The sequence below is a fragment of the Pogoniulus pusillus genome, chromosome Z (genome assembly GCF_015220805.1).
Source record: "Pogoniulus pusillus isolate bPogPus1 chromosome Z, bPogPus1.pri, whole genome shotgun sequence".
NCBI lineage: Eukaryota > Metazoa > Chordata > Aves > Piciformes > Lybiidae > Pogoniulus > Pogoniulus pusillus.
The window spans coordinates 40,651,524-40,667,629 of NC_087309.1; the positions used below are offsets into that span (position 1 = coordinate 40,651,524).

Consider the following 16,106-nt stretch of genomic DNA (forward strand, 5'->3'; position numbering starts at 1 on the left):
TATGGAATTACAAAGTGTGGATGTCAAAAAAAGCCAAACCTTTCCACGGTTTACATCAAGTACTTGGGCAATGTTTCCCGCCACAGCTCCTGCCTGCAAGACGAGAGACAAAAGGACTGACTGTATGACTGATGAACTAAGAGATGTTACACTGAGAGCAATGCAAATGTATTTTGTTTCTGTTAACCAGAAACACCAAGTGTGCACAGTGACAGCTTTGGCTTCCCTGCATCACAGTCTCTTTAGAAGCAGACAAGAAGAGACATTCAGAATGAGAATTTATTCAGATGTTCTGTTCCTGCTTGTACCCAACAGAGGTATTTCTTTGAAGGTGCTATTTCTGTTTCACACAATTGATCAGCAGATTGAGGGAGGTTCTCCTCCCCCTCTACTCTGCCCTGGTGAGACGTCACCTATAATACTGGTTTCAGTTTTGGGCTCCCTAGTTCAAGAGGGACAGGGATCTACCGGAGAGAGTCCAAGGGAGGGTGTGCTAGTTTGAAGTAGGGTAGGATGTTTTGGTGAGAAAAACTAGATCATAGGCTGTGAAAGGAAAACAATGGTGATGTCTCCTTCCCTCAGTCTTGCTGAAGAAGAAAGGAAAACACTAGAGAACACTCTCACCATTTTTGTCGCACTCTGCCTTGGGCTTCTGACTGAGCTGCAGCTCCCTAACCTCACCTTCCACTCACCTTTGCTTCTTAACCTCTTGGCTGAACCTCTATTCTTCTTTAGGACTGGGGTAAGGTTGAGAGCCCCTCCTGGGGACTCAGGTTTCTGGGAGTTGTGTTTCTGTATTACCTTCTACCTTGTATATTTCTGTCTATAACTGTATATACTGTAAATATCTGCTTGTATATTGTGCTAGCTGTAAACAAATAGTTTCATTTATATTCCCAGAGCCTGACTGAGACTAGTCTGGGTGATTTATAAAGTGTGGGGAGGTAGGGAACACCCAAACCATCACAGAGGGCTACAAAGCTGGTGAAGGGGCTGGAGCACTGCGTTATGAGGAGAGGCTGAGTGACCTGAGGCTTTCTGGTCTGGTGAAGAGAATACTTAGAGGGGATCTAATCAATGTTTGTAAATACCTGAGGGCAGGGGGTCAGGAAAGAGGGGACAGACTCTGTTCATTTGTTCTGTGTGATAGAACAAGGGACAACAAGGGGCTAGGCTCTCCCCACCCTTAGGGTCAAACATTTTTCCCTTCTCTCCACTCTCAATCTCCCTCTTTGAGTCCAAATCATCCCCCCTTGGCATGTCACAACAGGCCCTGCTCAGAAGTCTGTCCCAGCTTTCTGCTGGGTCCCTTTGGGCACTGAAAGATGTCCCTAAAGCCTTCTCCTCTCCAGGCTGAACACCCCCAACTCTCCCTGCCTGACCTCACAGCAGAAGGTTTCCAGCCCTCCCATCTTCCAGCCCTGCCATTATTGCTGTGGCCTCTTCTGGCCCTCTCCAACAGGTCCCTGTCTGCACTGTGCTGAGAACTCCAGAACTGCCCCAGCACTGCAGGGGAGGTCTCAGCCAAGTACAGCAGAGGGGCATAATTCCCTTCCTTCCTCTGCTACCCACACTGCTGGGGATCAGCCAATGGCAGGCCTGGCTCTGGGTTGGCAGAGCTCAGTGCTGGCTCATCTCCAGCTCTGCACCCCCAATGCTCCCAAGTCCTCAGGACTGCCAAGTCCTCCTTCATCACCAGCCTGGATTGGCACTGGGGGTTGCCCAGGCCATGTACGGGGCCTTAGCCTTGTTGAACCTCAGGAGGCTGACACAGGCCTCAGTGTCCAGGTACCCTTGGATGGCTTCCATCCCTCGAGTAAACCAAGTGCACCAGAGTCTGGTGTCACAGAATTAACCAAGTTGGAAAAGACCTCTAGGATCACCGAGTACAACCTATCACCTCACGCTTCTAACTAACCAAACCATGGCACTAAGTGCCTCATCCAGCCTCCTTTTAAACACCTCCTTTTAAACACCACGATCTCACTGGGCAGCCCATTCCAATGCCAATCACTCTTTCCATGAAGAATTTCTTCCTAACATCCAGCCCTGCCTTGGCAGTTTGAGACTGTGTCATCTTGTTCTGTCACTGGATGCCTGGGAGAAGAGACCAACCCCCACCTGGCCACAGCCTCCTTTCAGGTAGTGGTAGAAAACAGTAAGGTTTCCCTTGAGTGTCCTCCAGGCCAAACAACCCCAGCTCCCTCAGCTGCTCCTCATAGGGCTGTGCTCCAGCCCACTCACCAGCCTTGCTGCCCTTCTCTGGACATGTTCAAGCACCTCAACATCTTTTTCAAATTGAGGGGCCCAGAACTGGACACAGTACTGAAGGAGTGGCCTAACCAGTGCTGAGTACATCTGCAGACTTGCTACATACTGCTGTAACCAAGTGCATGTGTGTAAGACTGAACAAAAAAATGTAAATAGTACAGCCTCAGCTTGCTGGAATAATCCCAGGAGATTTTTCCTGTAAAATCACCTCAAGAAGATATGGAATTGCTGCCCCAGGAAAGATACAAATAATTGTACATGGAAGAGAAGGCTCTGGGAGCCTTCCAGTACCTGAATAGGCCAGAGAAGAGCTGGGGAGGGACTTGTTACAAAGGCATGAAGTGACAGCAGGAGGGATGTATGATGGTTTCAAACAGGAAGGAGCTGGAATGACATGAGACTAGGAAGAAATCCTTCACCGTGAGGATGGTGAGGCACTGCAACAGGTTGCCCACATACGTTGAGGAGGCTCCATGCATAGAGGCTGGATGGGGCCTTGAGGAACCTGGGCTAGCAGGAGGTGCCCTGGCAAGGTGCTGGAACTCGATGATCTTTAAGATCCCAAACCATTCTATACTCTACACATTGCTCTGTGTGTGCTTGTGTCAGTAAGATTTGAGTTCTCACAGTCAGCAGTGAATGTCATGCACTGAAGCGAGGGGTTTTGAGCAAAAAACCAACACGGAGTGCCCAGCATGCAAACAGCCCAGGTGTGTTACAGCCACACCCTTACCTTGGCCTTTCGTGGTGCATAGAAAGGAACCAGCTGAGACAGCAGAGACCAGAGAGCAGGATCATCAGGTTTGCTTTAAAAAGAACAGGGATGTCAGACTTTCTGCTTTAGACAGGAACCTGCTCTACCATGGCTACCCAGGCAGTTCCAACAAACCCCAAACAGATCTTTCTCTGCTGAGAAAATAACCATTCAGGGTTGAAACCAGAGCATTAAAATAGCAGTTCTAAACAAAGTGCACAATACTGAAGCCATCCTGCTGGTTAAAGAAGAGAAACACAATATGCATATCAATATTCATGGAAAGAAAATGAGTACACTGCAGGGCTGTGTACTCCTGAAATCTTATCTTCAGCCTGGAGAACAAGTATTTTTAATTGCAGCTGGAGAAGGGCAATTTGCATAAAGAATGTTTCTGAAAGCAGTAGCAGAGGCCACAAGGTCTTGTTTGAAGGCACTGATCTGAGCTCCCTTTTCTGGAATGCTCAAGCTAATCACCACCCAATTAAACACACATTTAGCTAATGAGTGAGCAGCTTCAAAGGCCATTAAATATTAAATGCAAACCCTGGGGACTTCTCCAGGTTGAAGATTCTGCTGCACATCATGAAAAAGGCTTTTGTAGAAGAGTGAGTTGATCTAGCTACCAGACAGGCCACCAGCAAAAAAAAACAGAAAGCCCCAAACCAATTATGGAACCTCTGCTGTTTGGTCAGAGAGAGGGATCTACCTATCAATTGATGATGCAAGCTCCAATGAGGGCTTCACTTTGGAAAAGACAATTTGCTGATTATTCAGAAGCCTGCTGTCAGTGATCAGAAGTTTGGTTACTGCTCCCTGTAACTCAAGCTGAACACTCAGCAGACACAATGACTTACCAGTGTATTGCTTTGCAAATTTCTCTCTGTACTTCTGTGTTCCTGCCCTGCATAGCACAGAGAGCAGATGTTATGAGGCACCTCTCATACAGGCTCCCATCCCATTTCTCATGCTTCCTGAGCTCTTTCAGGGCTGCTGATGCCAGTGTGACATCCTTCTTCATCAGACCCAGTGTGCACAGAGCCTTCAGACTTTCCAAACAGGGTTCTTTCAATGAGCTGTTGAATCAGAAAGAAGGAAGTAGAACACAACATGGAGTACAAATCACACTTGCTGGTAACCGACTCAGGTCAAGCACAAGGGGCAATGTTCAGCCTGGAGAGAAGGCTCTAGGGAGACTTTAGAGCAGCCTTCCAGTACCTGAAGGGGCTTCAGAAGAGCTGGGGAGGGACTTCGGACAAGGTCTGAGAGTAACAGGATGAGGGACTATGGCTCTGAGCTGGGAGAGGGGAGACTGAGAGGGGAAACTGGAGAGGAGGAAGAAATTCTTCGCAGTGAGGATGGGGAGATACTAGCACAGGTTGCCCAGGGAGACTGAGCATACACCCTCTCTGAAAGTGTTCAAGGCCAGGCTGGATGAGGCCTTGAACAACCTAGACTGGTGGCAGGGGGTTGGAACTAAATGATCTTTGAAATCCCTTCCAAGCCAAACCAGTCTGTGACTACAATTAGACAACCAAAGTGTCCAGCTCATGAACCTTTCCATTCCATTCTGTGTTCAGAATATGGAAGATGACAAAGCCCATCACCCAGACTTGATCTATCACACAAATCAGCTTAGAAGAACACTGCATTCAGTGCAGCACAAAGGAAACACCCACCTGAGATCCCTCCAAAACTACATCTGAGTATTCAGTAGGACACTGAATGTTCTCCCCTCCACTCACCATTTGAATAGCAGGGTCTGTGCAGCATCCACTTTGTTCTGCTTGTATTCTGCTATGGCCATGGCAGTCAGGACATGGGCTTTATCCTTCTCAGACTCAGCAACAGACAGGGCCTGTTCATAGACTGCCAAAGAGTCAAGGTCAGGCTTGAGGGAGGAAAACAAAACACAACAGAGCCTCTAAAGAGGCAAGAGATTAGCACACAGTCTGGGACACTGCGGTTTCAGGGTCACTGTTTTTCACACCTCTTCTTAACAAGGAGAAGCTGACACAGCACTAGGTTGTGCTGCCATCCAGGGAGATCTGGGCAGGCAGCAGAGCTGGGCAAAGGGGACCCTAATGAGGATCAACAAGAGTATGCGTAGGGTCCTGCAGCTGGGAAGGAACAACCCCCTGCACCAGCACAGGTGAGATGGGGACCTGATGGGAAGATGCTCTATGGAGAAGGACCTGGGAGTGCTGGGGGACAACAAGTTCCTCATGAGCCAGCAGTGTGCCCTCATGGCCAAAAAGGACAATGGTGTCCTGGGGTGCACAGACAAGAGTGTGGCCAGCTGGTCAAGGGACATTGTCCTCCATGTCTATTCTGCCCTGGAAAGGTGACATCTGGAGTCATGGGCCCAGTGCAAGAGAGACAAGGAACTACTGGAAAGAGACTATCAGAGGCTATAAAGCTGCTGAGGGGCCTGGAGCACCTCTGTGAGGAAGAAAGGCTGAGAGCCCTGGGGTTGTTAAGCCTGGAGAAGAGTAGCCTGAGAGCAATTCTACAAACCTATACAAATCACAGAATCACAGAACTTTAGAGGTTGGAAGGACCTCCAGAGATCGAGTCCAACCTCTCTCCCAAAACAGGATCATGCAGGGTAGTTTGCACAGGAATGCATCCAGGTGGGTTTGGAAAAGTCTCCAGAGGAGGAGACTCCACAACCTCTCTGGGCAGCCTGTTCCAGGACTCTGTCACCCTCACTGTAAAGAAGTTTCTCCTCATGTTGAGGTGGAACCTTCTATGTTCCAGTTTGTAGCCATTGCTCCTTGTCTTATTGCTGTTGACCAGCAAAAGGAGATTGGTCCCGTCCACTTCACACTCACCTCTCAGATATTTGTAGACATTGATCAGATCTCCCCTCAGTCTTGTCCTCTCCAGACTGAATGGCCCCAGGCTTCTCTGTCTCTCTCCATAGGGGAGAGACAATCATTGTTGTGGCTCTCTGTTGGACTCTCTGCAGCATGTCCCTCTCTCTCCTGAACTGGGAAGCCCAAAACTGGACATGGTATTCCAGGTGTGGTGTCACCAGGGCAGCAGAGAGGAGCAGAAGAACCTCTTTAGTGCTGTTGGTCACACTTTTCCTGATGCACCCCAGGATGCCATTGGCTCTCCTGGCCACAAGGGCACATTGCTGGCCCCTGCAGAACTTGCTGCCCACCAGCACTCCAAGGACTCTCTGCATGGAGCTGCTTTCCAGCAGGGCAGCCCCAACCTGTACTGGTGCCTTGTGCTGTTCCTCTCCAGATGCAGGACTCTGCACTTCTCCTTACTGAACTTTATGTGGTATCTAAAATATCTAAAGGTTGGAGGTCATGAGAATGGCACTCAGCTGTTCTCAGTGGGAGGAGGGGTAATGGATGCAAACTACAGCAGAGGAGGTTTCACTTGAATTTTAAGGAGAAACTTCTGAACAGATGCAGAAAAACTGGATTTTCTTAATCTGCCTTCCAGGATAGACATATACAAACCTACCCAAACTGGGTCCAGTTCTGAGCTCTCCAGTTCAAGAGAGACAGGGAACTACTGGAGAAAGTCTAGTGGAGGCTACAAAGCTGATGAGAGGCCTGGAGCATTTCTGTGAAGAGCAAAGGCTGAGAGGTCTGGGGATGCTGAGCTTGGAGAAGAGCAGCCCCAGAGGGGATCTTAGGAATATTTACAATTATCTGAAGGGTGAGTGTCAAGAAGGGGCCAGGCTCTTGTCAGTTATGCCCAGGAAGAGATAAAAGAGCAAAGGGTACAAACTGGAACCCAGGAGAAGAAACTTCTTCAGTGTGATGTCCCTTCCATCCCAAGCATGCTGGGATTCTGGGATTTAAAATGCTGAGCTGGCTGCTCTTCTGCAAGTGCTTACACTCCTGCACTGAGTTTTCAGGACTCCTTCCTGTGAGGTTTCACACCTTGCAGTACAGAACACAACACTACAGCTCTTATATTTACCAGTGAAGCTCAAGTGAGCAACACTTAAATCTTGTGAATGGAGTTTTCCAAGAAAACTCTTTCATTTGAGAGCCAGGGGAGCTAAAAACCCAACACCTTAATGCACAAGAATCAAACACTGTAAGAAGTTAAACTTCTCTTTGTACATCTGAACAGTGCCAGCAGCCTGCTGCACAGCCCAGTGAAAGGAGTGGTGGAATTTGTACTTCTGAGAACTAGAAGCAAAATAAACTGCAATAGAGCCAGGCTGGTCAGACAACTTTTGTTAAGATTCACCTCCAAAAGGTGTCCCATAATGCTCTGAATTGGGCAGATACTCACCTTTGATGCTTTCTTCTAGCAGACCCTTCTTGAAGTAGGCCAAGGCTAATCCCACAAGGCCATCAAACTCAGTGAGGGGTATGGATGTGTAAACCTCAATGGCCTTGTCACACTGGCCAAGGGCACTGTGAAAGCAAAAGCAAATACTGGCATGAGCCATGGAGCCACAGCTGCTGTGACCCAGAGAAGCTGCTCTCACGTGCCAGGAAGCTCCCACAGCAGGTTTAATCAAGTTTTGTGCCAGTGCTTTCACTGAAGTTAGGAGCTGAGCAAAGTTTTCAGCCAACACTTACCACAGGGACCTGCCATAGTTTTGCATTGCTATCTTGTATTCCTCAGTGTCCTCAGAGTTTTTCAGCAGTGAAGCTGCCCTGAAAATAACAGGAATTAGAAGTATTGAGCATTGGGCTAGAACATGTGTATTTTGACAGGAGTTGTCAGAGCAGAACAGACAAATGTTTCAACACAGAAGATTTTCTGTGCTCATTAAGCACAAAGAGATTATTTTACAGATCTAAAACATGTTTGCCAAACCCAACTTCCTTTCCACCTGCCCCTACCATTTGAAAAGGGGAAGGAAAAAAAAACAGTGTGCCCAGGTGGTCAAAAAGGCCACCAGCAGCCTGATCTGCATTAGCAATGGTATAGGCAGCAGGACCAAGACAGGAAGTGGGCGCTTGGTGAGGCCACACCTCAAATCCCTAGTTCAGTTTGGAGCCCTTTACTCCTAGAAGGACATTGAGGCGCTAGAGCAGATCCAGAGAAGTGCACCAAAGCTAGTCTCAGGTGATAGGAGGAGAAGGTTAGGTTTGCTATGATCTCAGGTGATAGGAGGAGAAGGTTAGTTTTGCCATGAGGAACAATTTCTGTGCTGCAAGAGTGGTCAGCGATTGGAACAGACTGCCCAAGCATGTGGTGGAGTCCTCATCCCTGGAAGTGTCCCAGAAATGTGTGACCATGGCACCTGGGGTCATGTTTTAATGGTGGTGTTGGGTTGATGGTTGGACTGGATGACCTTAGAGGGCTTTTCCAACCCAAGCAATTCTGTGATTCTGTTCTATGAAAATGAAGACAAACAACCCCCATTAATCAGGTAGGGACCAAAACTAAAACCAAGCTCTTATGTCTCACAACTCCTGAACTGTGAATCTCATCTACTGAAGTAACTAAATTCTCCAGCTCTCAGTTCTAGATTTCTGAATGTGACAGGAAAGTTACACCTCCCCCTGCAGCACAATTAGCTGAAATCACAGTCACAGACTGGTTTGGGTTGAAAGGGACCTTCAGGATCATCCATTCCTACGCCCTGCCATGGGCAGGGACACTTCCCACCAGCCCAGGTTGCTCAAGGTCTCATGCAGCCTGGTCTTGAATGCCTGCAGGAAGAGGACATTCATAGCCTCCCTGGGCAACCTGTTCCACTGTTTGCCCACCCTCACTCCCAAGAGTTTCTTCCTCATCTCCAGTCTCAATCTCCCTTCTTCCAGCTGAAAGCCATTGCCCCTCTCCTCCTATCAATGTAATCTGCTGTCAGAAGTCCCTCTCCAAGCAGGGATTGTTGAAATGACAAAGTGAGTGCTACTAAAGGAAAAGAAAAACTCTTAAGTTTCTCAGATGGTGCACAGAATAAGAGGTTCAGGAGTGTCCCTCAGTAAGATTTTCAGGGTGTGTTCTTTACCTCCCATAGGCTTCTGCTGCTTGCTTCTTCAGATGCAAATAATCATCCAAATACCCAAGCATTGTGAAAGCAGAGGCATCATCTGGGTTTCTCTCTGGATAAATCAGAATTGACAGCACAGGAGAAGATGATCAGGAAGAGCTGTGAAAGGCATCATGAAAACATTCCTACTCTGGTGCTCACAGTGTGTGCAGAGACACAAAATGTTCTGCCCAGGGCTTCTGCCAGCTGCTGACTGGAAACACTGCCACAAGCTGTAGGCAAACACACCTGAGAGATGAAGATCCCTGGCACTGCACCAACCAGGTTAGCTCACGGATGTTTAAAATCTTCTCAAACAGTGTTAATGTTCTCAAGATATTTTAAGTTTCTCAGCACAGTGGTTTGGAAGGGTCTTATGTAAGGAAATAAGAAACTCTAGCAAAATACTTCAAGAATATCCACAGTTTATTTCTAACAATATAGCTTCAAAGCATTTATTGGTAGCTAAGGCACAGATTTGTCAGTTGTTACCTGACCTCAAACTTCTAACCTCTCACCCCAGATTATGAAGGTCCCTCCTGCAGTCCATTTAAGAATGAGGATTGCACAGATCAAGAAATACGATTCACATTTATCTCCTTTTAATGGTTTGTGTCACAAAAATCAGCAACAGTTCGCTCAAAAGGTTAATTTTTAAGGTAATAGATGCAGATTAATGGTAAAAAAACAAACTTTCCTCATCTGCCTTCCAGGATAGACTGGAACTACAGACAAGCCTACCTGAATTGGGTCTAGCTCTGGGCTACCCAGTTCAAGAGAGACAGGGAACTACTGGAGAAAGTCTAGTGGAGGCTACAAAGCTACTGAGGGGCCAGGAACATCTCTGTGAAGAGTGAAGGCTGAGAGGTCTGGAGATGTTGAGCCTGGAGAAGAGCAGCCCCAGAGGGGTCTTAAGAACGCTCACAAGTATCTCAAGGGTGAGTGTCAAGAAGGGGCCAGGCTCTTGTCAGTGGTGCCCAGTAAGTGATAAAAGGGCAAAAGGTACAAACTGGAACCCAGGAGAAGAAACTTCTTCAGTGTGAGGGTGCTGGAGGGCTGGAGCAGGCAGAGAGGTTATGGAGTCCTTTTGGCAGAGATTCCACCACCCCTTGGCCATTGTGATCCTGGGCAAGCTGCTGTGGAACTGGAGGTTACACTGGATCATCTCCAAAGGTCACTTACAACCCACCATGCTGGGATTCTGGAATACCTTGAAAGGAAGGCCACACTGGCTAGGAAGCCAACCTCCTACTGAAAGTTAGTGCAGTCTTGAAGCTTTGAAGTTACAGAGCACCCAGGAACAGACTTCTGCCAAATAAACACCATGGCTGGCATCTATCTGCACCCAATGGAGTTCTGATAGCAATTGCCCAAAGACACGAGTGACAAGGCTCTAGTCCTTATTTTGGTTGCCTTTGAAACAAAACTGACTGGAAACAGCAGACAGAACTCATCTTTTCCATCTTTGTGGACGCTTGACTTGTTTTGGTCACATTGCTGTTCAGGAAGCTCTCCCCAGCCCATCTAGCTCAAAGTTTGCCAGAGTGGATCTGCTCATTCTGAATGCACCTCTTAGGCACAGGTTAGTGAGAAGTTTAAGTTACCTACCCGTGTATTTGGTCAGGACCACCTGTGCTGTTGGGATAGCATTCATCTCGACAATGTTGTACTGATATACCTCAGTGTTTCTGTTGCTTTTGTCCTGCAGTGTCGAGCACACCCAGTGGCCATAGCCTTTTGCTCCCTCATCCTCAAAAAGTAAGGAAAAAAAAAAAAACAAACCCAAAAGAGTAGTCATTAAATCTGCTCAAGCAACAGTGAAGTCACTGAAGATGATCATCAGAATTCTGTGTTTTAAGGCAGAGTCCTGATTAAAAGCCAGAATTAGCATTAAGCAAGAGAAGAACAGACCACGTTTTACCTTGTTCTTTGGGCATAGAGAATTTGTACATTAATGTAACCCTTGCTGCACCACTGCAGGGACGAGAGATGGGAAAAGTTATGACAGAAGTGGAGATCTCCACTTTTGGAGCTCAGGATACTAGCAGTATCTTTGCTCTGCCCTGGAACAGTTATAATTCATGCCTTTGATTTCTGTCCAAACCTGTGGAACACTAGGTATGTTTTTTCACCACTTTAAGAGATGATTTCTTGGGCTGTTTGGACTAAAGCATTTAATAAAATAACTGTCTGCTACTGCACAGGCCAGGAACAACAACATGAGAGCCAAACAATCTCACCTGGAACATGACTGTGACTGTTCCTTGACTTGAGATATATCTGTTTTTAACAAAATACACTGCATGACCTAAGCAAAGAGAGATCAGCAGAAGCTTCAAGGCCATACAGCTGCCGTACTTACATGCATGCAGAGTTCAGTGGTGTGCCTGAAGAGATCCATAGTGTCAAAGCTGCCCACTTTCTCTGCAATGAGAGCCTATAGAGAAGCAAGGGTTGCTGTGGTCAGTGAACAAGAAACTCAGCACATGTAACTGCAGGCACATCTGAGGCATTGAACATAGGCACACTTTCTTTTCCTTATGTTCTTCAAGAATCATAGAACAGAGGCAGTGAATCACAGAATTGTTTGGATTAGAAAAGCTCTCCAAGATCATTCAGTCCAATCACAAATCCAACACCACCATGGCCACACATTTCTTGAACACCTCCAAAAATGGGGACTCCACCACCTTCCTGAGTAGCCTGTTCCAATCCCTGACCACTGTTGCAACACAGAAATTGTTCCTCATGGCCAACCTCAACCTCCCCTGGCACAATTTCAGGCCATTTCCTCTCATACCATCACTTGAGACTAGGGAGAAGAGACTAACCCCCATCTGGCTCCTCCCCAGTCCTCTTTTCCAGACCCTTTCCCAGCTCTGTTGCCCTTCTCTGGATCGTCTCCAGACCCTCAATGTCCTTCTCAGAGCGAGGGGCTCAAAACTGAGCCCAGTATTCAAGTGTGGCCTCACCAGTGCCCAGCACAGGGGCACCACCACTGCCCTGCCCTTCTGTCCACATTGGTTTTAAGAATAAAGTGAATACCAGTGAAGGCAGCACCAGCATTTTCCACTGTATCAGTACCTGAAACCTGGTTTCTGCTGGTACTTTACATCCTTCGGGATGTGTGTGCTAGTTTGAAGCAAGCTGGAATGTTTTGGTAACAGAACTAGATAACAGGCAGTGAAATGAAAACAGTTGATGTCAACTTCTCTCACAGTCTCGCTGAGAGCTCTGGGAAGAAGAAAGACTTTTTCTCCATTTTGTTTCTCACTCTTGCTTTTGCCTTAGACCTGGTCACATCTCATTAACCCTGCTCCTACTAACCTTGCTCCCTAACCTCTTGGCTGCACCTCTTTTCTTCCTGAGAACTGGGGTAAGGTTGAGAGGGCCGGGGGGAGGTGTTGGGGTGGTTTGAGAGCCCCTCCTGGGGACTCAGGTTTCTGGGAGGGGAGTTGTGCTTTTGTATTGTTTATCTTTTGTATATTTCTGTATATAATTGTATATAACTGTATATATTGTAAATAGCTACTTGTAAATTCTGCTAGCTGTAAATAAATTGCTTCATCTATATTCCCAGGGTCCGTCTGAGTTAGCTGGGGCAAATACAAAAAGTGTGGGGGGGCGGGGTAACCCCCAAACCATCACAATGTGTTAGCACACCTTGCAAGAGCATATTGTAAGAACACCTTGTAAGAAGCTGAATGTCAGCAGGTGACAATGCTGGCTCTTCTCTAGAGTCCAGGTTCAGTCAGGCATCATTAGGAGGTCAGCAGCATGAGATTATGAAGTGCATCAAGAGTGGTCACCAAAGCATGAGTCACAAGTGATTCTGCTATGCAAGAATGGCCTGGAGAGCAGTGGAAGCACAGATAACCCTCAGTGCTAGGGCAAGGAAGGGACCTTCCAAGAAGTAAAGAGTTTTTTTGCCAGCTATCTTGGAGACTTGCTCTAAAAATGATGTTAGAAGCAGGGTGCTGAGAAGAGAGTTAAGCAGTGACACACAATGAGCCAGAGGTACACCTGAAGCTAAGGGAATGGTCACTCCTCCAGGGATGAGGACTCCACCACTGCCCTGGACAAGCTAGGCTAGGCCTTGTCAGCCCTTTCAGGGAAGAAATTGCTCCTCATGTCCAACCTTCCCCTGGCACAAATTCTTAGAACCACAGAACTCTTGAGGTAGGAAGAGACGTCTGAGGTCATCAAGCCCATATGCTTACCTAGAGCTCTCAATCCCACCACTGTTGCTGAACTACCACCACTAAAAGAACTTGAGACTGTTTCCTCTTGTTCTGTTACTTGTTCCAGGGAGAGGAGACCAGCCCTCACCTGGCTCCAGTCTCCTTAGAGAGTGAGCACTATGAGAGCTGTAGACAGCAAGGAGGTACACCTCAAACTCCTTTTCTCCAAGCTAAGAACTGCCAGTGGCTTGATGACAGTGACCAATAAACAGCTCCAGTGTTTTTTAACAGCTGGTTTCTTACAGAACTCAATATCAGCCAGAAGACCACCATACAGAGGTATTTGATGGATGTAGCTTCCATTCTATTATTGTTATTACAATCCTAGAATGGTTTGGGTTAGAAAGGGCCTCCAAAGGTTATCCAGCCCAACACCCCTGCAATCAGCAGGGGCATCCTCAACTAGATCAGGTTGCTCAGAGCCTTGTTCAGGCTGAACTTGAAGATCCCCAAGCATGAGGCCTCAACTACCTTCCTGGGCCACCTGTCCCAGTGTTCCACCACCCTCATGGTAAAGAACCCTCAGGAGAAGAAGAACCTCCCTTTATCTTATGATAGTTCACTTTCACGAACATGCTTAAGTGTCCATTTTTTAGGAAGGAGCCCAATTCCTCCCCGTGACTGACAGCTGGGTCTGGAGCACAGTAAGGTTTTTCATCATCTTACCTGCCCAAGCCAACACAGTAAGTAGGAAGGCTCCAGAGCCTGGGCTGTCTTGAAGGCTTCGTGAGCTTGCTGTAGAAGAAACACAAAATGCCACTGAACTGTCTGCCATGGCAAGAAAACTCTGCTGAGTGTACAAGAGATACATACAAGATATGTCATAGACAAAACCAGGTCACTGCTACAAACATCTTGGAGGGGGTGTTGATGCCACAGGTGACATCATCTGTACCACAGATGCCACAGGTGATGTCTTCTGTGCCACAGATGCCAACAAGGCATTGCCCAGAGAAATAAACCACTTTAGTTTTATTTTAAACTTCAAACCAATAAAATCTCCACAAGATCAAACTTCTTCTCCTTTCTGAAAGTACTTCCCTCTCAAAACAGCTCAGCAGACAGATCAATTCCATTGAACAATTGTTTAAAAAATTTGAGTCTTGGAGGATCCAGGTTAGGAAATTTGTTTTTCCTTCATACAAACAATTGAACAAACTCATTTTCAACCTGGTGAACATGATGACTACCCACAAATTGCCTTCTCCCTACAGACTGTTCCCCCCTCAACATGGCATAAGGTGAATACAGCCTCAGCATCACTAATCTTAGCAGCCAACAGTCTGCAGAATCAGGTTGGTTTTATTACAAACAATTCTGACCATATTTACAATTAAACACAGTTTCTGACATTCAGATGATCAAGAGGATAAGATCTGCATGAGGACTAGGAAATTCACTTCAACTTAAAACTTCCTCCAGAGAAACTGAACGTTAAGAAAGGATTTCAGTAAACCAGATGCCATGTTGATGAGCTGAAAGCAGTCACCTGTGAGAAACTCAAGAAAGTTCAGTTTGTGAGCTACAAATAAAAGGTTTTGTTCAAAACTGCTGTGCACTGGTTTGATCACCATTGCTAAGTTCTTCTAGAGATCTCCACTCCATGCAATTGTTTGGAAAACAACCTCACATCAGCTCAGATCACCAAACCTTTAACTCCTCCAGAACAGATCATTCACTTCTGCACCTCAAGTAAAGTATAAGTGCCAATTTAGTTTCTTTCAAATGACACTGTTGCTTGAATCTGAGAGAGACATTGTTCAATGCTTGCACACACTTCTACCCCCAGGCATTCCCTTGAAAAAAAAAAAAGAAGAGATATAAGATCTACTTTTGAGGATGGGCATTTACCTCAATATGTCCAGTTGTCAGATAGAGAACCCCTAAGTTAGTCCAGGCAACAACATTCTAGAGAGAGCAAATAAAGTTAACGCCAATGTATTATGAGTCTGCTCACAAATAACCCTGCAGCAGGGAAAAAAGAGAAATTTTCAAACGCCCACTGGGAACAGATGGCAGCTGCCTCCAGGACTTACAATTTTCTCAGCTTGGATAGATTTGATGAAGCAATGTTGGGCCAGAGCATAATTCCCAATAGCTGGGGAAAAAAAAAAAATGTAGCTGAATTTCCTACACACCATTAGCCAGGTTGCCTTCTAATTCAGGATGCTATGAAGGCAGGGGTTTTGCTGAAGACTTACCACTACAGGAAGCAACTACACCGAGCGCATTCCAATGCAGATGGTTTTTGCTGTCAAGCCTCACAGCTTTTTTGAGGCACTAGAAGGAAATGAAATGTGGACTTCCATTATCACAGCAAAAATTAAGACTTCGTGCATTTATTTAGAGGAGCAGGTTTTCGTACAATCATGGAATTGTTTGGGGTGGAAAAGCCCTCTAAGATCATCAGTCCAACCATCAACGCAACACTACCGTGGCCATGAAACCATGTTCCCAGGTGCCATGCCCACATGTTTCTGGAACATCTCCAGGGATGGGGATTTCACCACATCCCTGGGCAGCCTGTTCCAATCTCTGACCACTCTGGCAGCAGAAGTTTCTCCTACTGGCCAACCTAAACCTCTCCTAGCACAACTTCAGACCATTTCTTCTTCTATCACCTGAGACTAGGCAGAAGAGCCCAACCCCCACCTGGCTGCAGCCTCTTCTCAGGGAGCTGTAGAGAGCAATGAGGTCACCCCTCAGCCTCCTCTTCTCCACACTAAACACCCACATCTCCCTCAGTTACTCCTCACCAGCCCTGCTCTCCAACCTTGTTGGCTTTCTCTAGACCTGCTCCAGCCTTCATGGAATGAGGGCCTCAAAACTGAACCCAGGTGTGGCCTCACCAGTCCCACTTCCCTAGCTCTGC

The 16,106-nt window shown here is 46.9% G+C and overlaps 1 protein-coding gene across 1 annotated transcript in view; it reads right to left on the reverse strand.

Annotated features, from left to right (window-relative positions):
* SKIC3 (SKI3 subunit of superkiller complex) overlaps positions 1 to 16,106 on the reverse strand; it is a 65,927-nt gene that overhangs the window by 13,042 nt on the left and 36,779 nt on the right. The window contains exons 21-33 of the mRNA XM_064176705.1: positions 15,436 to 15,514; positions 15,271 to 15,332; positions 15,086 to 15,142; positions 13,901 to 13,969; positions 11,356 to 11,430; positions 10,602 to 10,743; positions 8,973 to 9,066; positions 7,588 to 7,665; positions 7,295 to 7,419; positions 4,771 to 4,894; positions 3,883 to 4,101; positions 3,005 to 3,077; positions 40 to 93 (exon numbers count right to left, since the gene is read on the reverse strand). Of these exons, the coding sequence (XP_064032775.1) occupies positions 40 to 93; positions 3,005 to 3,077; positions 3,883 to 4,101; positions 4,771 to 4,894; positions 7,295 to 7,419; positions 7,588 to 7,665; positions 8,973 to 9,066; positions 10,602 to 10,743; positions 11,356 to 11,430; positions 13,901 to 13,969; positions 15,086 to 15,142; positions 15,271 to 15,332; positions 15,436 to 15,514 (1,251 nt within the window). The remainder of the gene's footprint in view (positions 1 to 39; positions 94 to 3,004; positions 3,078 to 3,882; positions 4,102 to 4,770; positions 4,895 to 7,294; positions 7,420 to 7,587; positions 7,666 to 8,972; positions 9,067 to 10,601; positions 10,744 to 11,355; positions 11,431 to 13,900; positions 13,970 to 15,085; positions 15,143 to 15,270; positions 15,333 to 15,435; positions 15,515 to 16,106) is intronic.